Raw genomic sequence first — 26,856 nt, 5'->3', positions numbered from 1 at the left:
TCAGCTGCACATGCAGCCTCCTGCTCCTCTCCCTGCCCCACAGCTCAGCAACCCTACAGCTCCACGGGACACTGGGAGCAGCAGAGCTGATGGCAGGGGGCACCTGCAGGGCAGGACTGTTCCCTGGCAATGTGCACAGGCTCTCCAGGCTGGCACAAGACCCTTCCTCCTGCCAGACAGCGGCCCAGCTCCCACCTTACCTCTGTGTGAGGCTGAGCCTTGCTCAGCCTTCCCCTTGTCCTCAGTCTGCAGTTGTTTCAGGCCCCCTGAGCATGCCATGACTATGAAGGGCAGTGGAGAGAGCAGGGGCAGATGCACAACCTTCTTTAGTATTTCGTCGTTTTTGGCACAGCTAAAATGTCAGATCCGGAGGTGTCCATCTCAGCACTTGGTCAGCTTTCTGGAGCACATCCATCCTTCACCAGCCCAAAATGCTGGAGAGGTTTATCCGCACATGTGGAGGCTGGCTGGCAGCACGCTTCTGCAGCTGGGTGCCCATCACCTCGTGGAGGGCAGAGGCAAGCCTGGTGACCACAGTGCGGACATTGGCGCTTCGGACAGGCAGCGCCTTGTTCTCCAGCAAGGACCAGAGCACGGGCAGGGCGTAGCGCTGGACGACCTCAGGGCTCCTGCCATAAACCCCTTCCACAAGCACTGCCAGGACAGAGACACAAGCTCCTTAACCACCAAGCTCAAGGCAAACCAGGATCTACCTCTGGTTTTGCTTCTTGGAGGCCTCTCTGCCTAAGAGCAACAAAATAGCACACAGAGCACCATGATCCAGAAACGGACAAAGCAGCTGAGCCTCCCCAACACAGAACCACCAACCTCTCAGGACTAATTTCTCCAAACAGAGCCTTGTAGCTGTGGCAGGATTTGTACCTTTACTAGATCACTTCATTATCTGCTTCTGCATCAACAGACTGATGCAGTGAGCAGATTAATGACTGAAATGTCAACTTGCCTGTTATTTCCATTAGGAAGTTCTTTAAGCCCACACTGAAGATTTGGAAGTAACTGTAGAGAGGCAATTGAGAGATTTCTAATGTAATGGATAATTCCATTTTTGTCACCGTTGATATCAAGTGCCAAAGTCTAATCTGGCTCTTCCCTTTGCTCAGTGGCAAATACCAAAGGACAGTATTGGACTACACTTCCAAACTCCAGCCCACCAGAGATGGGTGCTGCTTGACAGTTGGATTAGAAACATTAGTGGCCAGCTGGTGTCTTTGGCAGAATGCTTTTGTGGCTTCCAACAAACACCTGTTCAAACCTCAGGGTGTCTTAGATAACTACCCAGACCCCATTGTCGTGGCATTTGTCCATTTCCATATGTTAATGGCATTTCCCCTTCCATTGTTAATCACATTTTTTCTTATAATGTGCACTGAAATAGCAGAATAGAGAGAAAAAAAATGCTACACCGTGGACTAAATTTTAACCAAAGCACGAGTGTTTTCTTACGTTCTCTCTGAAGCCTGTTCCCTGCTCATTTCCTGAACTGAACTATATCAAATACAGACTTAAATTTCCTACCAATAGGCTCCTTGCATGGCAGATTTAGCTGAGAGATCAAACTCTAAAATGCTCTGCAGACCATTCTTAATTTGTGCACAGGCAAAGTGTTTTATAGCAGCCACTTCTTATTCTGTAGTGGAAGAGACTTCATTTTTTCTAGGCTGTTAATCCACCAGCAGTCATCCACATTTAAACAGCTCCTGAAAGTACCCAAAACCAATTCTGCTAAGTAGAAAAAGGGTTATGGTACCCATTTCAAAATAGGAGTCAATTTCAGTTTAAATGCAATTAAAGACAGTGGTCAACACGGTACTTGAGAAACCACTGTCTGTTCAGACTAATCTCAGAGAGAACATCTGCTCTTTCTAAAGTAGTCCTATTTTATGTTTCATTCCTTTCTTTGAAAAGGAGATCAAAATAACTCCAAAACTAAATTCCCTCTTCATGGAGATCTACTCGATTCAAATGCTCTTCAAAGGGCCTTTGACATTTCTAATCACTGAACATTGTCCTTCTGAGATTCCAAATGAAGACACAAAGTGTATCAAACCTTGCATTTCAAGATGCTGCCTCACTTAGTGGATTTAGCCCCAGTTCAAGCAAGGCTATAAATCTTCTTCTCTACTATATATTAAGATTATCATTTTCCCATTCCTTGCCTACTGCTGACATAGCAAGCTCCTCTGAGGGATCAATTATCAGCTGCAATTGTAGCATTTTGGACAGCAGTGACACAGGAAGACACTGTTTGCACACCTTGAAATGCTCAGTCCAGTGCCACTTGGACAGCACAGACAGGGAGCCTCAGCACTCTGCTTCTGCCCCTCTGCCCCCAAAGGCTGTCTTGCACCAAATCCATGCCTCTAATATGTGTGTTGAGTTTTGACCTAAGCTGTGACCCCAGGCACTGCAGGGTTCAACCTCAAAACTTTCCAAGAGCAAAACGACAATCCCATGAGGACAAAAGAAACGGATCCCCTGCAACAGCACTTGCCACCATTTTCCCTAATGGATCACAGATGTCCCTGAGCTTCCAAGAGAGGAGCCAGTTCGGGTATTTTTAGCCCTTCCCTTTCCTGCACGTGGCTTCTGAGATACCCCAGGGAGAGCTCAGCCCCCAGGCTGAGCGCCACCCCCATCTCAGGTGCTGCACACCTCTGCAGCAGCCAGGGAAAACCTGCCAAACACACCTGCCATGGGGATTGGGCAGCAGGGACAAGCTCAGCACCTCCCCAGTTGGAGCAGCTACTCTACTGTCTATTCACAGGAGTTCCCTGTAAATATTCCCTGGGAAGACCTCTTGACTTACAAGGGGATGCCATACCTGTGATACACACTGTGACCTCCAGCAGAGCTTGGCCACTCAGTTGACTCCACTGGTTGCTAAACTCTTTCATCAGTGATACTTTATCTACAAGAGAAACACACATTTCTGCTCACTCTTCTGAGGTCATAGGAGAAAAGAGAGTGGGGAGGGAAAGGGCAAGGGCAGCCTCAGCTTATAAAATCAAGTAAATTTCTGTTGATGTTTGAATCCTTTTCTTCTTTCCTTCCAGCCTACCTGGGAGGGGTTTAAATTCCCAAAGAAAATCTCTCCTTTCACATTTGTAAATGCAACATTCTCTGCTGTACCAAGAGCTATGTTAAACATTTCCCATCACGGACCTCAAGACTTCAATCACAAGTAAGCAGTGAAACGGTTTTGCATTGCAGAGTAAGCAGGAAGAAGCCCAGACTTGGGATACAGAAAGGCACTGAATCAGGTAGTCCATGAGGTCACAGAGCAGCTGAGGTGGAGAAAGTAGAACCTGCCCTTGAAGATCTGCATCTTCAACTCTCCATTTTTCAGGCATATTTCCACAGTGCATCATTTTCAGAGCTGACATAAATCTCTGCAACAAAGGAATTTAGAGCAGCCCTTGCCTGTGTAGCTATTTGCTGCAGCCGTCCTGCCCCATGCAAAACAACATGTGTAAGAATGTATAACTGACAGCTGATTTCTATCTGTTAGTTTCAAAGAAATTAAATTGGTGAATCATAACTTCCCCGCTGAAAAAAGAAGACAAAGAAGAAAGGTGGAAAATAGGCAGCTCATGCCTATAATGTGGAGCCTTCCAGGAGGATGCTCTGCAGAAGCTCTGATGGGCCAGTGTCCCTTCATGCCAACAGCAAAGCTCTTCATCTGGGAAATCAAATGGGATCCAAGCAAACTCCAAAACCTCCTTTGCCTCTGAATTGCAGCAAAGCTGTTGTCCAGGATCTCCTCTCCAGACAAGCAGCACAGACCCAAGGGCTCCTGGCACTTTTGGGAAATGCTGATGACCATTCAAGCCTGTTGGGGTCTGGTGCATAAGGACTGCACCCCCACAGCTTCTGGTGGATGTCACCTGGAGTGTTCCACAGGCACCAAGAGCTCTCAAGGCACTCAGTGTTCTCTTGTGTGAGAGAGGCAGAGACACAGTGGGCGAGAGTCCATGTCAGGGCTCAGCCTTACCTAAATGAGCAATGGATGCTTCCAGCGCATTCACAGCTGTGGCATGAACCCCAGGGTCCTTTGAGTTCAGGTTCTTCAGGATTCCTTCCACCAAAAGGACCATCACTGGGTTCAAGGCATCTTCCAGGATGGCAATGATTTCTGCCAGCACGTCCAGCGCCATCTGCTTCACTTTCTTGTGTGTGTCAGATACTCTCAGGAGAAAATAATCAAAAATCTGTGAAGAGAACAAACAGTATGAAAGCTGGATTATAATGTTCTAGTTTGAAGAAGGGATGTAGAAATGAGCATTCAGTATCCAAGAAGGGTAAACACCATCTTTACCAAGTGGAATAGAGACTCGGATTGAAAGAAGTAGCCCGTGTTTTGCCTGTGCAAACAGGATGGACATTACAGAAGTATCCTTTTAAAAATATTTGGTTTAAACCAACTCAGCCTGATACTTGTCTTCCCCATCCAAACCCATTTTTTGTCTAGAGAATAATTGCCATGCTTTCAGTGGCTGGATTCCCTTCACTTAACCCAACTGCGACTAGGAGACAGCAGAAGTTACACCAATGGAAAATTCTGGCATCTTCTGATGAACAGCATCAATAGGCACCTGCCAGACAAATGCAGCTGGACTGAAAGAACTTGTCCTGAAGCCTGGACCTCCATTAAATTGGTCTGGGTCAGAGGGACCAGCCTGTCCCAAACAGCCAGGATGTAGTGCCAAGACACACTGAATTAACTTTACTCCTACAGGCTTGGGAGAGGAGCTAAAGGGAAGGAACAGTGAAGATACCCTACATACCTGGACAATGTGAGTGGTGATGAGCTTGGGGCTGTTTTTGCACAGCTCTAGGAGGAGTGCCACTCCTTCCAGCCGTGCCTCAAACCCCTTGGCTTCCAGGAGATTGTAAAGATTCTGGAGCGTCTCCGTTTCATCCCTAGCTGGAGGTAACGTGATCTGGGCTTTTCGACGGTGGAGGAGGCGTCCTTCAGCGGTCGACATCACCCTGGAAAATCAAACGAAATTACAACTTGTTGGTGACAATACCTGCAGATAATTGTGAGCAAAACATCTACGGGAGCTTTCCTAATGATGTGATTTCAAGCTAGAAAATCATGAGGCTCTGAAAAACCACATGGACCTCATGACAATCCTTATGGGAGTCAATCTGTAAGTAACATCCTCGCCAGTGCTCACTCAGCAAAACCAAGGATGAGATGCATCTCATCTATCTTCAGATGGATTCCCAGGCACACATTGCTTTGTGGGGAAAGAGAAACTCTACTGCCAAGTTTAAATGCCTCCAGTTATGGGAGGTGTGAGTCTTCTAATAAGTAAACTCATCACTCTGGAGAAATGTCTCTACACCAGGCATGACAATCTAGAACAGGAGCTCACATGCATCTGAGCAGATGAACAGGGGCATATCTGAAGCATCCAGAAAATCAGTAACACAGATAAAAACAGAAGACAGACATCCCAGCACAACACTCACATTAAGTTTGCATTCCTAGAGACTAGATCCACAGCTTCATAAACCCACTGGGAACAATTCTCCTGGATCAACCTGTCTCTTCCAGGAGCATGGGAAGCTCCTAGCTATGCTACTGAAGCATGTGGTCCTTTGCTGCCACCGCTGAGCATGACAGAGCTAAATAAATCCCCTCTGTAGTCAGAGGAGAACAGGTACAAGTAGCTCTGCCACTGTCATGAAGACACAGCAAGGACCAAATTCCTTTCTTCAATGCAGATTGCAGCACAGTGGGAAATCAACCAAACATGCTGTCCATCAAGCAAACTATATGAAGGACAGAATTATCAAGACAAAAAGTCCCCATTGAGACACCTGTTGACCAAAGTTGCTCAGGATTTGCCTTGCTACTTACTACTCAAACTTGGTAATGTTGGAGGGTAAGAAAAGCATGGTTCAGCCAGGCCAAACCATTTGTACGGGAATGGCTGGTTTAGGGAATGGCATCATGCTTCTAGGCTGGGAGTTCTCATCAAAACACCCATCTGAAAAAACTCCACTCAGATGTAAAAAAACCCTGGTTGAATTGACTTGTCCCAAGTCAGGCAGTGGAAATATAGCCCTCTCCTAACCACAACAACACTGCCCTCAACACTGCACTGAATTGTCTGAGCTGCAACCAATGGGTGCCTTTTGTCACCTAATGTTCTCTCTCCAGAGAAGTTTCTTCAGTGCAATGCAGAAGTAGACATTTCGTGCCATAGAGCATTTGTAGGGAAAGGAAACAATCTCTGGCACAGGCCATCACTGCTAGAAAGATTTTCCTGAGGAAGAGACATGTCCAGCTTGTCATGTGCTTTGTCACATCTAACAAAAGTGCTCAGTACCTTTGACTAGAAGGCAATGTGGCCTGGGGCTTCTTGGAGCCATCGCTCCTCTTCTTCACTGGGCTCTTGACAGATGGGCGTTCACCCTTCTGCTCTTCCATCCCCTACAAAGACATAGAGAAAGCCCCATCAATCTTTAGAATATTAAATAGGAAATTGCCTGTTTAAAACACAAGTTAGAACCAGGATCACTTCTAGCAAGGCTTAGGGAAACATTTCCTAACTGACAGAAGGAAACAGGCCAGAGAATCAGTGATGCCAACACTCTGTTTGCAATAGCTCAAGGCAGGTTATGGGTGATGAAATACTGAGCAGCAGTCTAAAACCCAAATGCATGAGTCTTGACTATAAATGGGAAGAATGCAAACTGGTTGGCAACGAATGTTCATAAAGGAAGCAGCAGAAAAATTTGGACTCTTTGGGGAGTGGTCCCATTATGTTGGATGGTGATTTGGTTCAACCTGGCTCTCCCTTTTCCCGCTCAAAGGCACAATCCCTTCTATAAGGTAGATAAAAAAGAATAAAATTTCCCTCCAAACAAAGAAATCATTTTCTACTGAATGCTGCTGAATTCACCAAGCTTCTACCAGCTCCACAAGGTTTGACAGCAAGCAATATTCCCAAAAGAGAGACAGTAATTGCAGTAATTAGGATTGACTTGGACAAATTTGCATTTTTGGAAATTGTCTTGGCACTACTACTTCCAGTGTCTTTTGCAAAGACTTTATTCTCTTCAGAAGCACTATTGTCTTTTAATTGCTTTACTGGGGGCAGAGTAGGGAGAGCGCAGTGGGGGAGTTACACCCAAATGTAAACTCATTTTCTCCTCTACTGCTTTCCTGTTTGTGACCAATATTCAAAATATTCAAAACCTCACCTTTCCCCTAATAATATAATTTACTTCATGGTCTGCAGATGAACAGGGTAGGAATTAACAGCTCATTCCCAAGAGCAAAATGATTCAGCAGAAGAGGAATGAGATGTTTGATCCCATGTTTGATCTCCTATTAGCAGTGGCAATATCTGCAAAAAGGAGACATTTCTCCTGCCAAGCACTTACTTTCTTCTTCATTCTTCTCAGAATATCTTCCAGGTCACAGGGCGGAACGGATCGTTCCAAAAGCTTTTTACAGTTTTGGTCATTCAGCAACATCTTCACCATCTCCTGTCCATAATGCCTATGGAAAGATGAAAAGGAAGGCAGGAATGCAGGAAGGCAGGAAGGAAGGAAGGAAGGAAGGAAGGAAGGAAGGAAGGAAGGAAGGAAGGAAGGAAGGAAGGAAGGAAGGAAGGAAGGAAGGAAGGAAGGAAGGAAGGAAGGAAGGAAGGAAGGAAGGAAGGAAGGAAAAGGGAAAAAAAAAGGAACAAAGAAAGGGAGACGGTTAGCAGAAGAGGCTGATGCCTTAAACTCATCAGGTGCAATCCTTGCATGAGAAGGCATTACCTACTCAGCAAAGAGAGAGCTTTACCACTACTTGTCACTCTGCAGTGCTGTCAGCTGAACAGAAGAGGCAAGAGGAGAACGTGAGGCAACAGAAAAATACCATTTAACTCTGAAACTGCGGGTGTGCTTCTGTGGGATCAAAGGATCCCAGGGAGCAAGCATAACACATCTGCTTTCTTATTAGATCCTCTTAGCAGCACCTTCCTGCCATTTGCAATGGCAATACAATAACAGTATTTGCCTTTCTTGAACTAACAGGGAAGCCAGAACAAAACACCTCATGCTTCCTATTGGTAATTCTATACTATATGTATGCACAGGGGCAGCTAGTTCATCTTGTGTTCTTGGATGCTATTAATGGGAATTTAATCATCACAGTAAGGGGAATTTGGTGGCTTTGGTTGATTTTGCCACTAGGAAATCACAGTTCTCTTCAGGAAGAAATTTGGAGGTTATTAAACCTCAGAAGACAGCATTAGAGAAATCTGCAGAAAAAGTTTAGAAAGCCTAAATATATTAGCTAAAGACCTCTGAAATGCTTCTAGCAAAGTCTTAAGTTAATGAGAAATAGATGTTTGGGATCCTCCAGTGATGAATATTAGCTAAGACGTTGGCTTTGTGTTGTGCACCTAAGACCAAACAAAACTGTTTCACTGCCTAATCGGAGCTCTTCTGATCTCAGGAAAGAGTCCTTCAAGTCACAGGAAGTTGGCAATACTAATTTATATTGGACACCCAGTACAGTCATTTCCCCAGGCAAGCCAGAGCAGTGGTCACAACACTAAGCCTGACAGAGCTCGAGAAGCATTTGGACAATGCTCTTGGGCACATGGAGTGACTCTTGGCAAGTCCTGCACATGGCCAGGAGCTGGAATCAATAACCCTTATGGGTCCCATACCACCCACCATATTCTCTGAGAGTTTGGCCTTTATGCACACAGTGAGGTAATTTTATATTTTCTTCAGTTTCCACTCTTTTGTGGTTTTAGCTTTATAGACAGACACAAAAGAGTTTTCCTGTCTCAGGAGGTGAAATGAAGATCATTACCTTGTATCCTTGTGACGGTCCTGAGCAAGCGTCCCTGCCGCGTGCGCCAGCCTCTCAGCCCTGGCTGTGCCTGGGAGCTTCGTGACTCCAATTTTCTCCATCAGGGACAGGAGCAGTTCGGCCGCACACTTCCGCACCTGGACATGGCGGCTCCTGGGAACAGGAGAGCAAACACTGGGGCACAGGGAGAAGGAGCAAGAGCAGCACAGGTCTTGGCCAGAGCGTGCTCCCTGTCCTTGCTGGGGGAAGGAGGCCTGGGCTCACCCTGACACTTTAGACACCCGTAGAAGGTTCTGTCCTCAGACAAACTCAAAGTTAGCATTGGACAGAAGGACTGTCTGCAAGGAAGAACAAGGAATGCAGTCTCCCTGCACTATCTGATACTCAATTGCTTTCCCAATATTTACTCTGAGAAAGATTAAAGAAAGAGATTACATATGACTTCTTTAGAAATGTAAGACAATTCCTGTTGACCCATCAGAGGGTACCCACTACACAGCACTGAAGAAGGACTGACGCTCCGTCCAGCCATTAATCTCCAAATTTGCAGAGCTTTGCAAAACAACAAATGAATAGAAAACATGCTGGTGGCTCTGAAGTTGCAGAAAATACAGCTATACAGCCTGTTTCTTCTCTGAGGCTTGGCAAGGGATACATCTGAACGTTTTAATATATTGCAAAGCTGATGAATGAGTGGCAGTCATTTTAGACTGGTTCTAGAGAGTGGCAATTACCAGGCCCAGCACAAACACTTAAGGCAGCATTTGCTTCAGCTGTCTCCTGGCAGTCTGCATGTGAAGGCGCCTGTAAAGTGATTCATCATCTCAAGGCTAACTTGAAATATCAGTTTGAATAGAAAATAGAGCTCTATGGCCAGGACAGTCATACAAGCCTCCTTCTGGCAGGAGCTGTACCTGCTGTGCAGCCTGTGCCACATGCAGCACATTCTCCCCCATATACTCCATGCTCCATCAAGTCCCCTCCCTAGTTCTCAAGTTAATGCAATAATGAGGATGCATGGTTTTTCCCAAGGCCTCTGTGCTTAGTGCTCTGAATTATTAAAGAGTGATCACACCTGCAATTGCAATTGTTCCTCTTCCCACAAAAGCACAAAAGAGCAAATCCTTAGCCTTTGCAGCCATTTTCTCTTCCCCACCATTCATCACATTTAGACAACTCTGACAGACTGGGAGAACTCCAGGAAGCAGCAGGAAGCAGAGTCAGAGGAGGTTTAGGTTGGAGATCAGGAAAAGGTTTTTCACTCAGAGGGTGGTTGGGCACTGGAACAGGCTCCCCAGGCCAGTGGTCACAGCACCAAGCCTGACAGAGTTCAAGAAGCATTTGGACAACAATCTCAGGCACATTGTGTGACCCTCGAGGTGTTCTGTGCTGGACTAAATGATCCTGATGGGTGCCTTCCAATTCCCCATAATCTACAGTTCTGTGATTCTGAGAACTCATTGGCTGCAGGAGGGCCGAAACTGGGGACAAGAGGAAAGGATGGAGTTGGATTAGAGAATCCAGACACTGAGTTGACAGAAGATGAAGGATACAGGACCCTTCCCTCCCACTATTCCTATTCTTTCTCTCATCCCTTCTCCACCTGCACACAGGAAGCTGAAAAACATCACTGAAAGAAGAAGAACCTACCTGACTCCACTGTCCACAAGAGCCGTGATTGCTCGTGCAGGAGTCACATTGTCCACCATGATCCCCAGGGTCTGACTGGCTGCTTTCTCAACAAACTCTGGGCAGTTACACACTGCCTTGAGAAGGACCCGAGCAACCTCATCCACCTCAGAGTCCATGTCCTCCTTCAAGGTCATAAAAAACTCTCCCAGAGTGATAATGGCCGAGTGGGACACCTTAGACCGGAGGTTGGCCACCTGGGGAAGTCATGAGGGGAAACATAAGAATCACCTTGAATAGAAAACCAGTGGCCTTCGACAAAAGTCCCAGGAAATGACAACATGTCCCACTGTGTACAGAGGAACATGAGAGCACCCAATGAGCAGAAGAGCACAGGCACAGAAAGGCATTTCCTCTGGCACCTGCTTACTTCAGGCATAAAAGAAACCCCATTTCACTGAAATGTTCTACTTAACCCTTCTATAATGACATGTGCTTTGATTTTAGGCTCTTTTATGTGATAAACAAAGACTCAAATGAAAGCAAGTGCTGCGTTCAAATCACAAAGGCACAAGTCATAAGGATAAAAGAGTCACGTGCACCTGTTCAAAAAAGCTACACCAGCTGGTCAAGCACTCAGCCAGGAAACAGAAAACACAGACTCAGGTCTAATAATTTGCAGTGTTGAATTGCAGCTCGGGCAGAGCTTAGAACGCTGGCAAATAACATAATTAGTGGATCTGTTTCTGCATTTGCACATTTCATTCTAATGGCAGCTCACTCAAAGATGCGTGTCAGATACCCAACCTACCGGTAAATACAGCTACATGTACACACAGATCCTATAGACAGGTGACAGACATTAGAAATAGAAGGTAGAAAAACAGAAATGAATGTAGTCCCTGAGCACACATGGAGATGAACAAGCCCATATCTACCCTACACATCGTGTATGAAGCACAGGGGACAATTCAGAACAGTGTCCTCACCTCACTGGTAACAGCCAAGCAAATCTCACGAAGTCTTGAAAGCAGGACCTCTGAATGGGACCCAGCCAGGTGTTTGATGATGCCCAGTCCCTTCTCCTTCGTCTCCCTGAAAGGCAAGTACCAAAAAGATTGATTTTTCTCTCCAACTGAGAACTAGGAAGCAACCCCTGCAATTACCAGGCTGGCAGCTCAGTCAAACAATGGGAGGTGCTTTTCAAGGAGTACTTAATAAAATCGTGGATCTCATTGCCACAGGATGCTGTGGCATTCAAAAGCATACACAAATCCAAGAGGCAAATACAGGAACTTCAGAGTCTTCATTTATGGCTGTTTTAGAAGACAGCCTTTCAGTAATCTCTAGCTCCTATTGCATGGCTTCCTACAAGCTGTGAGAGTGGCCCATGCTGGGTTTTTTTGTCTCATCCCTCTACCTGTACCTAAGACAAAATCTCATCGGGCTGTCACTGGGACATTTTCCTTCTTTGCCAGCCCCTGCAAGCAGTTCAGCTGTGAGAGTCTGCACTGGCACTCTGGAGCTGAATTTCCACTCTACAATCTAGGCCTGTCTGTCACCCACTCCCTTCCACTCCACCTCCACATTCGCAAACAGCATCAGAATGTCCCAGAAGATTCCACACCTGGGCAAGAATAGTCAAAAGTCTGCCTTTTCCCAAAATCCTCTACCTAAAACAATCCACACTACAGACACATGTCATTTAAAAGGTGCAGACAACTCTGTCTCTCAACTCTTGCGCTGTGCAGGCCTGGAGCTACAGAAAGGTGTGTGAGGCATCAGGGCTGCTGCACAGGGCTGGTGACAGATCCCACAGGCAGCCCTGAATGTCACCTGGACCCCCCCACACCTGCAGAAGCTCTCTGCACCTCACAGGGCACCAAACAGAAATGGGGAAGACAAAGCAAAGGAAATGACTCTGCACAAGGATGTGGCAGATGTGGCAGATTTTTCTTGCTTATCCCAGTGTGAATGGAGTCTTTACCCCTGAGTGAATGAAGCATCCACCAGTGAGTGGATGCTAAACTCGACATCAAAAAGACAGCATCACCTAACATTTGTAGGCTTATCACATCTGGGCTTCATTCTGTCTACTTTTGGGACACATGGTGAGTATTGACAAAACATCCTAGGCCCATATGAAGCAGTGAGAAGGAAGTTCAATTCTAAAAGTGCAAGATTCCTAGACGATTTCATTTCTTTCTCCTTCTCTTCTGCCATGACCCATTCAGGATCAATGACAGGCTGTGAGACAAGAAAGCACAGATCAGTCTATTTCTCAGAAACAGCAACTCCCTGCAGCTGCTTCTGAGATCCACATGCAATAGGTCACAGGGAGACCCTGTGACCTGACATTGCTGTCATCAGTGGGAGCAGAGAGAAATCTGACTCAGTCCCACTGGGCCAGTGCCTCAAGGCTCCCAAATCTCTACAATCAGAACTGCTGCCATCCTGCTTCTGCCTTCAGTTAGCAAATCATCTCGTCCCACAGCTTCCTCTCTTCCCTCAAGATGTCCTTTGCAACTCCACAGACCAGCAGGCAAAGCAAGGAAACAGCACAGACCTGCTGCAGCTGGAGCACAGCTGCATTCCAAGGCCAAGAAAAGGCAACACTCCAGTCTTTATCCCCTCACAGCTCTGAGGTGGTTTCACAAGTGCCCTTTGGCCTTCTGGGCTGTCAGGGCTCAGAGGCACTAGCAAGATTCACTTCTAACCTCCCTTAACGCTAAGAGGGAGACAGAGTGACCGGGGCCTTTCTTACCAGTCATCGCTGTCGAGCAGGGAGAGTGCCTCCCGCAAGGACTGCTGTGGATCAGGAGAGGCTGTGTCCTTGTGCCCGTTGCCACAGAGCAGCTCCTCTCGGCGCTCGGCACCAGTGGCCGTCTGCGAGGTCACTGTAAGGAGAGGGTCAGCCCTGAGTGCTGCAGCCCCGGGCAAGGCACGCGCCATGGAGCGGCCTGCAGCCCCAGCTCCCACACAGAGTTCCATGTGCTGCACACTGGCACTGGCTCACACACTTCCCTGCCCTCTGCCACCTTGGGCTCCTTGCTTTCTGACAGCCGCCCCAGCTGGGCACAGCTCCAGGCTAAACCTGACAATTGCCCACACAGCAATTGCCAGCTCCCAAGTGCCACAGGTAGCACAGCCAGCGGCAATTCCTGAGGCCGCAGAACTCCCACTCCCTGCCACACTGTGCCCACCAGCGGGACTGGCTACCCCAGGAGGAAACCCCCAGGAGCCTCTCTTGTCCCAGCACCTTGATTGCCTCCAGCCCTGAGGACAGAGGCACTCTGCAATTCCCTGAGGAAGACCTGCAGCTGCCTCGTGGCAGCACCAAGCCAAGCGTGAACAACCCAGCCCTGCTGGGCCCGGCTGAATCCTCATGGAACAACTCCCAGGGAACAGCCATACCTGACCCTTCACACCTGACAGCACCTCTGCTCCCATTGACTTCAAATATTCTAGACAGCAGGTAGCTGAGTGCCCACACATGTTAGCCTACTATTGGGAAAGGAGGAGTTTATAGATTTTGTTCTTTCCTAACATCGGGAATCTTTGCTGTCTCCGAGGTACACACTGGCTGTATTTCAAACAGCTGAGGTGAAATTTATTTGCCGTCAAATGGACATGTGTCCATACTCTGCAATGCCTAAGCTTTCTCTTGTGGAAAAATGTAATTTCCAGTCTAGATAATACATACAAAAGCTTTCCAAATGCAAACTGAGGATAAAAACATTCAAATAGAGATGTAAATTGGTGACAGATGCACTCTCTTGATAATATGTTGTCCTGGGTTTACTGTAATTAAGGTTTTTTTGTTAGGAAAAAAAATTAACAAGGTGTGAGCAAAATCAGATGATACATGCATTTCTTATGAAATCCATTTGCCATCAAAAGCACTGTCAATCAAAAATTTCATGTCATGCACTCAAAGCTCATTTTCTAATGTGTAGATGAAAACAGCTGAGCTTTCAAAAATGATGGAGTATAAATATGGCACAGAATCTAGATGAAGTAGTCGAGAATCAGTAGGGTTTTTGTGCTACTTTGCATGATCTCAAAAATTGTGAGGGAAACTGTAATATCAAAAATAGTCAGACGAGAGCTAATCTGGGTATCACTGATGTACCCCTGTCACTGACTTAAGTGATGTCCCTACAGAAGTATGTAGACATACACATCTAGATTCCATAAGAGTGGAGAGCTATGTAAGGCTCGTTCTGGCCAATTCTGAATGTGGAAGTAGCATCACTAGAAAAGAGCATTCCAAGTGTCATTCCTAGATCCCTTCTTCTTATCTCACCTTACTTGGGATCATAGCACAGGCAGACTACCCAGAAAAGAGAGATAAGAGCCACCAGGGACAATGTGCTGTGCATTTGCTGCAGGCAGCAAACAGCCTGGGAGCACCAGGCAGCCCCTCCTGGCTGTCATCTGCTACACACAGCCACTCTATTTGGGTGTTGTGACACAGGAGACACTGCTTGTTCCCTCTTGGCATTGCAGGCCATGGGATGGCAGCAGCCACGAGCCATTGCACACTCGTGGCAGCTGCAGCACGACTGCACCAAGCCACTGCCTGCCATGCAGAGACAAGCCTTGCTGGGATAGCAGAAAAGCTGGCTGCAGAGCCGGACAGCAGCACAGGCAGAGGGCCCAGATGGTCAGTGGACAAGTGATGGTGGTGGCACTCGTAGGTGCACAGTGAGCACACCCTGGCACACTGCCCCGCACCTCATCTCTGCAGTTACAGCTGCCTCCTGGCACCAGCGCTGTACTTTGGACTATCAGGATGGGCAAAAGCCAGAGTTTAGGCCTTTACCACTATTTTACTCAGCTCAGCTTTCCAATGGGTCTCTAAGAACCAACTGCTGATGTACTACCAAGCTGGAGTAACTGCAAAGTAGATTTACTGTTCATTCTCAGGACAGGCTATGGACCAAAGAGCCCAGCTGTGCTGGCTGAGGCAGGAGGCAGTTTGTGCTCCTTGTGCAAAGAAAAATCCGTATGGGAAAGAGCTGCCATGGAGCAGGCCTACCTGAGGAGTTGCATGGGACACTGCCTTCCTCCTGGATGATGGGAATACTGGGCACTGAGGGCACCTTGTCCTGCTTCCTCAAGACCTTCTTCTTCAAGGCATTACCAGGGTGTTTTCTCTGCACACTGGAAGCTGTGCCATTGACAGGTGGTAGGCTAAAGCCTGCAGGGACCAAAGAGGAGCTTGTAAGTGGAGTGTGCTGCACATGGTGACAATGGAAATGGCCAGAAAACTGGCTGGAGCTGGCTAACATCTCTTTGTTATGCCAAAGAACTTCAAGTAGTACACTGGCACACTAACATGGGACAAGCATCACAGAATCACAGAGACGTTTGGGTTGGAAGGCCCCTTTAACCACCATCTAGTCCAACCCCTGGGAGCAGGGACATTTTCATCAAGATCAGGTTCCTCAGAGGCCCATGTCAACTGGCCTTGAACACCTTCAAGGATGGAGCAACAACAGATTCTCTGGGCAAAACCTTCCAGCATTGCATCCTCTTCATTATAAAAAATACTCTCTAATATCTAATCTAAATCTACCCTCTTCTAGTTTAAATCCAAACTGCAGTGATACTTCCCCTAAGAAACAAGGAAAACCCAGTATTGCTTTACTTTCTTTTGCTTTCCTGATTCAGAGGCAGCCTGGAGAAGTTCCCAAAAGAAAGTGCAGATAACCTTGTGTGATGCCCTCGGGCTGAGTGCTGCCCCCAAGGTCCCTGCTGCCGCCCCCGGGGCAGAGCAAACAGCACTGCAGCCAGAGCCCCTCAGCCGGGATTCACTCGGGAACGCTGCTTGCTCCTGGGGCTACAACAGAAGCACTGGCTCGGGGCTTCAGCACAGCTCTACAGCGCCAGCTCCTTGGCAGGGAGTGGCGGGAGAAGGATCTCTGGTGTTTTCATTAGAGGGAATTGAATTTGGTTTCTTCCAGGTTGCACCTTGGCTGAAAAGCATTCTCCTGGACTCACCTTCCCTGGAAGCCCAAGTCTCTCCAAATCTTTTTCCAAGAGAGAGACTGAAGACCCTGGCGACTTTGCAAAAGAGAATTCTCCACTCTGAAAGACTTTAGAGTTGAAGGTGGGAAGCTGATATTCTGTTCCTGACTTTGTGAGGCCATGGGCAAGACACTTCATGCCTCTGGATTTTTCTTTGGACAATGGAAATCAATCCATGCAAGCTTCCACTCAGATGCAAGTGGAATAGCCACCCAGTCTGATTGCAACACTGCAAAGGGCAAGCAAGGGGTCAAAAAGGACCATAAGTGTAGGCACCACTTACTTGCTTCAGCTGCCTCCCTGGGCTCAACTCTCTGTGGAGGCAGCTGCAAGGATTTTTTCTCCTCTCTCCTTTTCTTCATCTCTTCCTCAAAATGCTCCACATCCTTTGGCTCTAAGTTCCTTTCAGCCAACATGCACAGTGCACCACGGATCTAGTTGCAATGGAAATACATGACAGCCTGTAAGCAGAGACTAACAAACCAGGCACAACATCTCATCAGGAGCACAGAGTCCATAGAGTGCCATAGTCTTGAATCCAGCTCCATACACTTTCCAACAGTTTGAGGAGAATATCTCCCATCCTCACTATGACAATTACACACAGTGAGATGGAACACTTTGGTGCCACAACCTTACACTGCTCCAAATGCCATCTATGATAGGAAGCCCTGCTTGATGCATGAAAATCATAGGAATGCTCCAAGACAAATGAAGAGCTCCCATGACCAGTGAGCAGACAGTTCAGTTCCTACAGACCATGTCAGGAGAATAAAAACCATGTGCAATATGCAGCAAGAAGGAGTAATTGGGTGTTGCTTAACACTCCTGGCCAGGAATTGCAGCTGTTTCTCACTTCCTGGCTTCTGAAGGACTCAGCTCCAAAGGACTCTGAATGACTTGGTCTCTGAGACCAGGAGACCAAAAGGAAGGAACATGTGAAAACAAGGTGCAGGACCACTGATACTGATGAGCAGAAAATTTGACAATGAGAGAGCTGTGAGATACAGCCAGAAAGGTAACCAGGAAAAACAAATGCTCCCATTTTATTTTGCAGCATTGCTTATATTCAGCATTAGAATCTTTGCTTCTCTGCTTCTCAGGGTGTCCTTTGCCCACCTTCACTGATATGCAGCTTGCTCAGCCATTCAGCACTTCTCTAAAATGGCCTTTGCACATAAAGAATGATTCAGCCATGACCTTAGCACCATCTCTAAACCAGTGACTTTGGCACCACTGGAAACAGCCAAGCCATTCATTGCTCTGTAGCAGTCAAATACATTCCCAAGAAAATCCCCATCCTTCAAGAGTGGAAGATGATGATTTGCAGTGACATTTTGGGCCAAGCACTAAACAGCCACTGGAAAGGAACTCTGCTCATCCCTGTGCTTATCCCTTACCTTTCCAAAGCCGTCCCTCAGGTCTTTGTCACTTGTAAGACCAGGACTGGTGGGATGATCCATCTCCGTGGCCTGGCTCAGTGGGAGGCCTGCTACTGGAAGCAAAGGTTCCTGTAAATCTCTGGCAGACTCAAGCCCTCAAAAACATCATGCTGGGCAACAGGCAAGACAGGTTCCAGACTGCAGAGCTCTCATAAGACAGAGATGGTGCATGAGATCAGCAAGGCACATATGCCTGGACCGTATCCCAGTGGATGGGCTACTGGCAGCAGACATGACATTACTGTGCTGGCCAGCAGACTGAAACCTGCTACATGATGAAGGCCTCAGCGCCCCAATGCTGGAGAGCCTCTGTGTTTGATAGGGAAGGGCAGAGATGGAGATTGCTCTTGACAAATATTCTTATTTGCCCTTATGCTGATTTTAGTAAACATCTTCTTTCCGTTTCCTAAAAGAACTCCCAGATTCTAATACCTTATGCATTTAGATCAACATCTTCTTCACTTTGTTGGAATGTTTTAGAGGACATGAAAGGAAAAACTTAGGATTGCAGGAGTGTTACCCAAACATAAATTGTTTTCTTGACACGAGATAATTAGTTCTTCCAAGGATTTTCTTTCTAAACTCTATAAGCTTGGGCTACTTTCAGGCCAGCCTGACTAAAGGCTGATTTTCTTATTGTAAGTAGAACAATGTAGCTCATTCTGAAATACTCTCCAAAACAACTGTTAAAATTCATACCATTATTCATTCTATACAACATCTTTTCACATTTAAGAACTTGAAATCAAGTGGCTGCAAAGTGTAAGAAAACCAGTGTTCTAAATCAATACTATTTCATTGTGCAGATTGGCCAGCTTAATCAGAAGAGGGAGTTAGATATGGGCTTCATGAGGAAGGAGGGCAATTTGGGTGGAAGGCGAGGTCTTGGGAAATAAGGGCATCTGGGAAGTTGGCAGGGAAACTCCTGACCCCAGGGTAAACTACTTGGGAACATGGCAGCCAGTCAAGTCTGAAAAATGGACACACAAAATATAACAGAGTTTGCAATGCAATTTTTAAGCATCTGAAGCTCCATATATCAAGAGACACATTTCCTGGAAACTTCTAAATAGCTGCACATGGAAACATGCTCCTGCCAGCAGTCACTTGAGGCAGAACAGGGGCACACCCTGACCCACTTGCACAAAGCTCCCACGCGAACACCCTGGCCTCTGGGATGCCCTGGGACAGCAGGGAACCCAGAGCCCTGTGCTTTCCAGCAATGGATCAGCTGCACATGCAGCCTCCTGCTCCTCTCCCTACCCCACAGCTCAGCAGCCCTACAGCTCCACGCGGCACTGGGAGCAGCAGAGCTGATGGCAGGGGGCACCTGCAGGGCAGGACTGTTCCCTGGCAATGTGCACAGGCTCTCCAGGCTGGCACAAGAGCCTTCCTCCTGCCAGAGAACAACCCAGCTCCCACCTTACCTCTGTGCGAGGCTGAGCCATGCTGGGTTTTCCCCTTGTCCTCGTCCCTGGCACTGACCCTGAGGGCAGCGCCGTTCAGCTGCCTCTGCCGGGGCTCCTGGCCCAAGGCCCCCTGAGCCGCCCGGGAGCCCAGACCTCCATTCCTAAGGCTGGGATTCCGCACATCGGCCTCCATGCCGAAGAGGTCAGCAAGTTTCCTTGGGAACAGAGGCATCCCAGGCCCTATTACACACCAACGGCTCTTTCCCTTCGTCATCTGGGTTTGTGTAGTAGACTCAGAAGAAGCTGTAGATCAGGTACAAGAGAAGAAGTGGGTTAATTGAACTCATGCCTTTTCAATCAACCCAGCTAATGGGTGTGGAATTTAAAGCAAATGCAGTTACTGAAAAGATTGGTTGGTTTTTTCATTTTTCATGAAACTAGCATCAGTTGAATTTCTCTGAACAATGTGGAGCTGGCAAGCCAAGAGAGAAGGGTTCTATGACTTGATGTGTTGCCCATTGCCTCCCCACTACTACAGGATCCCATTTCTTCCAAAGGGTTGGAAACTCAGAGTGGGCTCTAGAATTTGACACTGTCTAGGAAGTGATTGTTTTCAAAAGCAGTTTTCAAGACCATTGTTTCTGTGACTCCCACTCATTTCTACATTGGGTGTTGCACTTCTGAGAGAATTTTTATTTCTCCTTACAACAAAGGAATTACGGGCACGCAAATAATGGCACCACGTGTTAGATGCAAAAGAAACTTTGCTTTCCCCATTCAATGTCCCCAGTAATCTGCAAGCCTGCAGCTGTAGGGAATAAAGTGGTCATCCACAAGTTTCATCTTTGCTCTACTTCACTGTTTCAAGGGCTTAATCCCTGCCTTCTTTCCTACAGAAACATTCAAATGCAACAGGAATATGACATGCCTCAAAAGATTGCTGATCATGGCTGATACTGAAAAACCAAATTTTTTCTAAAGGGAAGTAGCAGAGGGCAAGTCATTTTGAAATATTCTCCAAGAGAGCTGTTTGAAATAAGGGAACTAATTCTGTACATGGCCTCACAAAGTTTAAAATCATATTGCAGCCATGCAGTACGAGAGGAATAACGAGCTCCAAACTGGATTCTTTTCTCCTGTAGAATATTCCGGTCAGTAAAAAAAGAGAGAGGTAAGGTTTAGTGAGATAGGACATTTCTAGTCCAGAATGAATCCAGCAAAAATGTCCCCTTACTTAGGGAGAAATACTTCTCCCTAGCTGCATTAAGCATTCCAGCTGCATATCAGCAATTAAAGAGTCATTCCAAAGGGGCTGTAGCCAGGATTTGGGAGAAATAACCCAGAGCAAAGGGACCAGGAGATCTGATCCCTTTTGCTGCATCAACAAAACTATCCCTTCAAATTTCATCTCTTCTATCATTACATGCCCAGTGAACGCAAAACAATAACAACAGACTTTCACTGAGGCTTTCAACTCGAAAGCATTGGCTGACACAGATGCACCAGAGACCCCATTTTGTCTGCCACAATTCTACTTCTCAGGGATCAGCCAAGGCAGGGATGGGGGGACAAGGCAGAAGGCATCTCCTCCCCCAGCCTCAGCCTGCAACACTGACACAGACAGAGAGAGCCGGGCAAGAGATTTGTCATCGTCAACCTGCCATAGGTGGCTTTGGGCTTGTGCTGTCAGAGGATGACAAACTCAGACCCTGCATAGGCTGCATCCATTTGGAAATCTCCTTCTCCTTAACCGAAAAATTTAAAAGGACTTTCTGTTATAGGAGTTTTCCCTATTTTTCCCAGAGCAAAACCAAGTAGTGTAAATGTATCTCCTTCTTATCTCAAAGGGTTCACCTCAGAAATTGCCCCAATTGTCCTTCAAGGACAGGGGGAAGGAGTGGGAGCATTTCTCATTTTATGCTAAATGCCTTCTTTTTCTTTACTAATTGTAACACTAGAAAGACTGCAGGGAGGTAAAAGGCATTTGCAGGATGGAGAGGAATGTTTCCTCTTCCTGCAATGCATTTCCAAGAACCCAAGTTCACGCTCCAGCTCCTGCCACTCAGCACTTCACACTGGCAGAATTTCCACTGCACCACTGCAGCACACTCTCAGTGACTGGGTCCTGGGAGAGTCCACTGAGCCCAGCAAGGAATTGAAAGGAAATTAAAGAAATTTTTGAAAGAATGGTATTAGACAAGCTTTCAAAATGTCACCTCTGATTCAAGATTCCAATGGTCATTTTAGGACAGACATGCCCTGTACCTACCAGCATGTTCAGATTTCCTCTCTCTGTCTCTGCTGCTGGATCTTGGCCTTGAGAAAATGGAGAAAAAAAGAACATATGAGGATGGAGAAAGAGAAGCAGTGTAGCATGAAAGGAGGCAAACCTTCCTAGTTTGGTCACTCTGATGAAGGAGGAAATGCAGCACATAAACCCAACAAGATGCAAAGCTGATTAATTGTCCTTAAGCTTTCAGTTGCTGCAGTCAGACAGAGCTGGCCAAGCTTCAGCTGAAACACAGCACTCATTCTTCAACTTGCATCCTAACTCCCCAATTCTGCTGTCTCTTCTTTTGGAACTAAGGGGCTCCTACAGGCTTTCTGAAGCAGCAAGAGCTGCTAAGCTGAGACACGAGTCTGTATGGAGGGCAGCTTCTCTGGTACTGCTGTGAAAGCTTGACTTTGCCTGCTCGTGCCTGACACTGGTGTCAGTCTTGTGCTGCATGTGATCAGAGCACTGCTGTGTCCTGAGAAGGATATTCCACCTCCTTGCTCTATCTAGAAGAAAAATGCTTTTTCCAACTCAGCTGCTAAGCAGGTTGTCGTGATTTAATGAAAGACTGGTTTTCAGTAGAGCGTCGGGGGTGACTCCCTGTTAGGACATGCCTGAGCCAAAGTACTGACTGCTTTAGAAGGGCCATTGAGCTGGCTAAGTTTGGGGATTGGCATCTGGTTAGACCACTTGAAAGAGCTATGCACATCCCTGTGGAAAAGCACATTTAAAAACTAAGGAAGCCCAGGAAAGCTTCTTGGCTGCCCTCTGAGGAGGTAACTGGCCAGTCCCGACATGGATGCGCGGCCAGGTCAGAACTCGGCTCGGCTGAGATTTCTGCCGCCGCGGGGCCGTGACACCGGGAATGTCCAGGCCACCGGGAACATCCAGCCTCCGCGGGCGACAGGAATGGCCGGGACTGCATGGCCGTGACTGCCTCGGCAGGGCTCGCAATGAACTTGGCTCGTTTAGCCGCTTTTAGCAGCCCTGCAGAGAACAGCAGGACAAGAGCGGCAGCAGCGGCTTTTCTTGTTTCTCGGCCCCGGCATGAAGGAAAGGCGCAGGGCTGGCGCCGGCAGCCAGCGTGGCTTTGCGCAGTGCCGGAGGGAGTCCCTTGAGCAGCAGCCACAGGCACGGCCAGCGATCTCTCCGCTGCACAGCCGGCATGAGATCAACCTTCCAGCGCTGCAGGACTCTGTAAAACTGTTTCAATTGATACAGCTTGAGAACCAACAAACCTCTGAACATCCATTGTCTCCCGAATCAGAAAAAGGAATGGTGAGGACACAGAGACAACAACATGGACACTGAAGTCAGTGAAGAGGGAGTAAAATTCGAGATGGGGCAATTTGAGGAGATGCCTCAGTCTGAGGCTGAAATCCTCTTGCAAGGCTATAGAGAAGGTATAATTGATACATCAAACCATTTTTTCTGGGTAACCCATGAAAATACATTGAGAGAATGTAGCGTTCTAACCACATGTATGAACAGAGGCAACAGGGCTGAAGTGAGCAGATGTTGAAGTAATTTGGATTCAATGAGAAATTTGAACGGAGAGAGAGATGAGAAACCTTGCCCCAGTGACAGCAGTAGAAAAATCTCTGTTCCCAGAAGTGAACGAAGAGAACTTTCGTTCGATACTAGAACAGCTCATTCTTAAAATAGCAGCCCGGTAAATTACCATGGCCCATGAAAGCAGGTGTGGGATAGCTGTGAGGTATGGGAGAGACTTCTCACATTGTGAGAAGATTTTCCGTTCCTGGGCAGCTGATTCGCTGTGACATTAAAGCCAGGAGAGAACTATTTCTTGTGGAGAAGTATCCCTAGCACAGCAAGAGAAACTCCTCCCTGAGTGAACTGGAGGAAAACTATTTTAGAGATGATAAACTGACTGATTTGTGTCTGTCCATTGTCAGTGGGAAAGAAAAATAGATGGGGGGTAGAAGAAGTGTTCTGGAAGTTTATTCTGATTTTTCTTATCCTTTTTCTGTTAATGAAGTTTTTCTTTACACTCTTTAAATTTTGTACCTGTTTTTACCTCCTCCAAATTGCTTATCTCACAGCAGAAAAATGAGTAAATATATTCCAGAGGGTATACTGACATTTAGCCAGCACTAGACTCACTACACAAGGATATTCAAATGGCACATTAAATGCCTTAACTAAGCCTTTCAATTGGAATGATACTTCTGTCACTCCTTCTTTGTTGTTATCACTCAGATAAGCTTGGCAGCTACATTTTCTCACACATATCCAAGCCAATATCTGTACATCAGCTACAGTCCTATAAATCTTCTCTAGCACTTTGCCCTCTTGTTTTTTTAGCTCATGCCTTAATATTAAACATCGATTGGATTAAACATCTATACCCCAAATCTATCTGGGATTTTATTTCAGGGTGGAGGCCCAGGCACAGAGAATTTACACCTGACATTTACTTGGGGATCCCTTTCCTTCCAAGCAATTGATAACCCACAGTGGCCTCCACAATTGGACAATTACACCCAGGAAGTCATTGCTTTCCAAAGCTAGTTTTCATGGCTAGTTTTGTTTTTCTAACTACCACTGAGTTCTGGGCTGGGTTTAGTTGTTTATATTTCTGTTTCCTACAAAGGAAATGTTGGCACATAAATGACGGCACCCTATGGTAAAATTAAAAGAAGCAGCAAGAGAATTTGCAGACACCTCTCCAGTAGCCAATATTTGTCCAAACATATTCTTGTGTATGCTGAAGGTGACAGTCAAGGATCACAGTATTCAATGATGTGCTGGATCCAGACCCATGCAACAGAGTTCCCAAATGACACCACAAACATTACAGAGGGAATCAATCAACAAGCCCAGCAGAGGACCTGTCTTGAGATGCTTCTAAGCCCTGTCTCCTCTTTCCCCCACCACCTCTGTTCCTGGGACATATTGGTGTGGGTTTTGACATGGATCTGGATCATCAAAGATGGCAAAATGATGAATACACAGAGGTTCGCTTAAATACATGGGAGAGCTGATTGTGCAAAACAACCTCACGAGATGGGAAGTGCAAGCAGAACAGCAATGTGGAGCAGCAGACACTTTGGCTTACCTCATCTCCTGAGACTCTTGGACATTCTGCTGCAGAGAGCTGTGCAGAGACCCTGCAGCACTGCCAACACGGGGATCTACTGCCTTTTGTATAGGGGGGATCAGAGGAGGTCCCAATGACGCCTTCTTCATATCCCCACCACTGGGATACAGCAAGGAAGCCTGGAAAAAGTAGAACACAGTGCTCAGAGATAGCATCCAGTCTTGCCCTCAATTCATGGCTCAAGACATTTAGCCATGTTTTTAGCTGGGACCTTGCAGGAAAAGACAAGGCAAACTGATGGAGCAGCCTGGCCAAGGAATGAGCAAAGTTGGCCTAGGAACGTGAAGTGGTGAAGGAGAGGCCATGTCCCAGATTTGCCTCATATTAACAGTTCTGGATATGGGGCTAGATTCCTGGGTGGAATCCACATGTTTGGCATCAAGATGTTCAGGGGCGCCAATGCGTCCACTGGCCTTTTCGATGGTATGGGAATGGGTTTAGATCACTATTCTCTCCCTGTCCCTTAGGCACCTCAAAGCCACTGCTCATCTCCTTCTATGTCTCCACAAAGCCATTCTGCAGGATGTCAAAACCTGCTTTTCTCAAGCCCCTCATTTCTTCTGCTGCTGCCCTTCCCTCTTATAGTTCCCCAGCAGCCTTTCAGCCCAGGAGCTGCTGAACTCTCAGGATGCTCAGAGCTCTCCAGCTCCCACACCTCCATCATCTCAAGCTCACTGGCATTCAGGAAGTTCAGCACAGCTCCCTACCCTGCTGCTCTCTGGAAGGTCTCTGCCTGCCCAAGCTGCTCCAGGGCCCCCTTGCCTTGGCCAGGAAGGGAGGTGGAGGCAGAGGGGGCAGATGCACACTCTTCCTTAGTATCCCATCCTTTCTGGCACAGCTAAAGAGCCAAATCAGGACCTGTTCAAACTCCTATGAAAGGATCAGGTCCTGCCAGGGATAGACTGAGCCCTTTCTCAGGAAAGGTAAATTCAAGTACACAAGCCTTTGATTGGACATTCTGTTTACCAAAGCTGTTGCTCATCTGCATCCTCCTGCACCCCACGGCAAACCCAAAACAACTGCAGGTGCTGGTCCTGCTGCAAAGGCAATCGTGTGGCTGGGCTCTGGGCTGCTCTCCCCATGGCCACCTCCCATCCCTTCCCTCTGGACAAAGCCATGCCAGAGCACACAGCTGCCCAGAAGCTGATGAACTCTAGAAACAGCATCAGAGACAACTGTGCACAAGGCCATGGCTGTACAACTCAGAAGCTGAGACAACCTGGAACTGACTTTGCAGGACTGCCTCTTCCAGCAAACACATTTTTCCATCCCAACCAGACACAGCAAACCAGAAACCAAAACCAAGACTTAGACATGGTTCACAGATACCCATAGGCTACTAAATGTAGAAGGATTGCTTGGCCAGATTGGACAACTTTAGCATCTGTGACAGCTTGTTGGGGTTTTCTCAGCCAAAAGACAGAGGAAGAACCACAGCTGAGCACACAGACCATTCAAAGACTTCTCCTGCTCTTGTTACACTCTGAGGATGTGCAGTCTGAACTGCACACCCATTGCAAAGACAGCCTGAAGCACGGTGTCCAGCTGAGCTCTTCCTTGGCTCAGCTGCTTCCCTGGGCTCACACCACTGGAAAAGTTCTCTGAGCTCTGCCTACAGGGCATCAGCTGAAAATCTGGAGCACAGGACTTAGCTTGGTTTCCTTACCTTATATTCTTTTCCTTCTGAACCTCGCTCCCTCCTGTTTTTTCTGTCTTCCTCACAGCCAGTGCAGTTTTTCCCATTCTCCTGCTCTCCGCTGCACATCTTGTTTGGCTTGGTGGAAGGAGAGCTCTTCCGGATGGGCGGCAATGGCTTGGAGGGAAGGAGCATAGATGGATTTGCCTGGGAAAACCTCCTGGCAAGAGGGTAGCCAGCCAGGCCTGCAAAGTGGAGACACAAAATATAACATAAAATAATGCAAACCTAAAACATCTGAAGCCATCTGAATGGGACCTATTTCCTGGAAACTTCTAAATAGCTGCACAGGGAAATAATCTCTTGTCTGCAGCCACTTGACGGACGCCAGAGGAAATAGTGACCAATTCCACAGAGCTCCCAAGGGAACACCCTGGCCTCTGGGATGCCCTGGGAC

At 47.1% G+C, this 26,856-nt stretch overlaps 1 protein-coding gene across 1 annotated transcript; it reads right to left on the bottom strand.

Annotated features, from left to right (window-relative positions):
- Positions 1-418: 418 nt before the first annotated feature.
- Positions 419-26,644, bottom strand: LOC148219547 (TOG array regulator of axonemal microtubules protein 2-like; the record flags this gene model as incomplete). Its single annotated transcript, XM_088157425.1, has 17 exons — positions 419-654; positions 2,843-2,929; positions 4,013-4,229; positions 4,806-5,010; positions 6,363-6,466; positions 7,423-7,540; positions 8,855-9,007; positions 10,505-10,740; positions 11,473-11,578; positions 13,248-13,443; positions 13,583-13,759; positions 15,525-15,686; positions 16,800-16,950; positions 17,917-18,011; positions 19,386-19,582; positions 24,722-24,882; positions 26,430-26,644. Coding segments are annotated over 17 exons (2,816 nt in total), but the record flags the coding sequence as incomplete, so codon positions are not given.
- Positions 26,645-26,856: the final 212 nt, after the last annotated feature.

This window comes from Sturnus vulgaris (assembly GCF_052056855.1).
Source record: "Sturnus vulgaris isolate bStuVul1 chromosome 8 unlocalized genomic scaffold, bStuVul1.hap1 SUPER_8_unloc_1, whole genome shotgun sequence".
NCBI classification, from domain to species: domain Eukaryota; kingdom Metazoa; phylum Chordata; class Aves; order Passeriformes; family Sturnidae; genus Sturnus; species Sturnus vulgaris.
The sequence above is the reverse complement of the archived record's forward strand: the minus strand, read 5'-3'. Positions and strand labels throughout refer to the sequence as shown.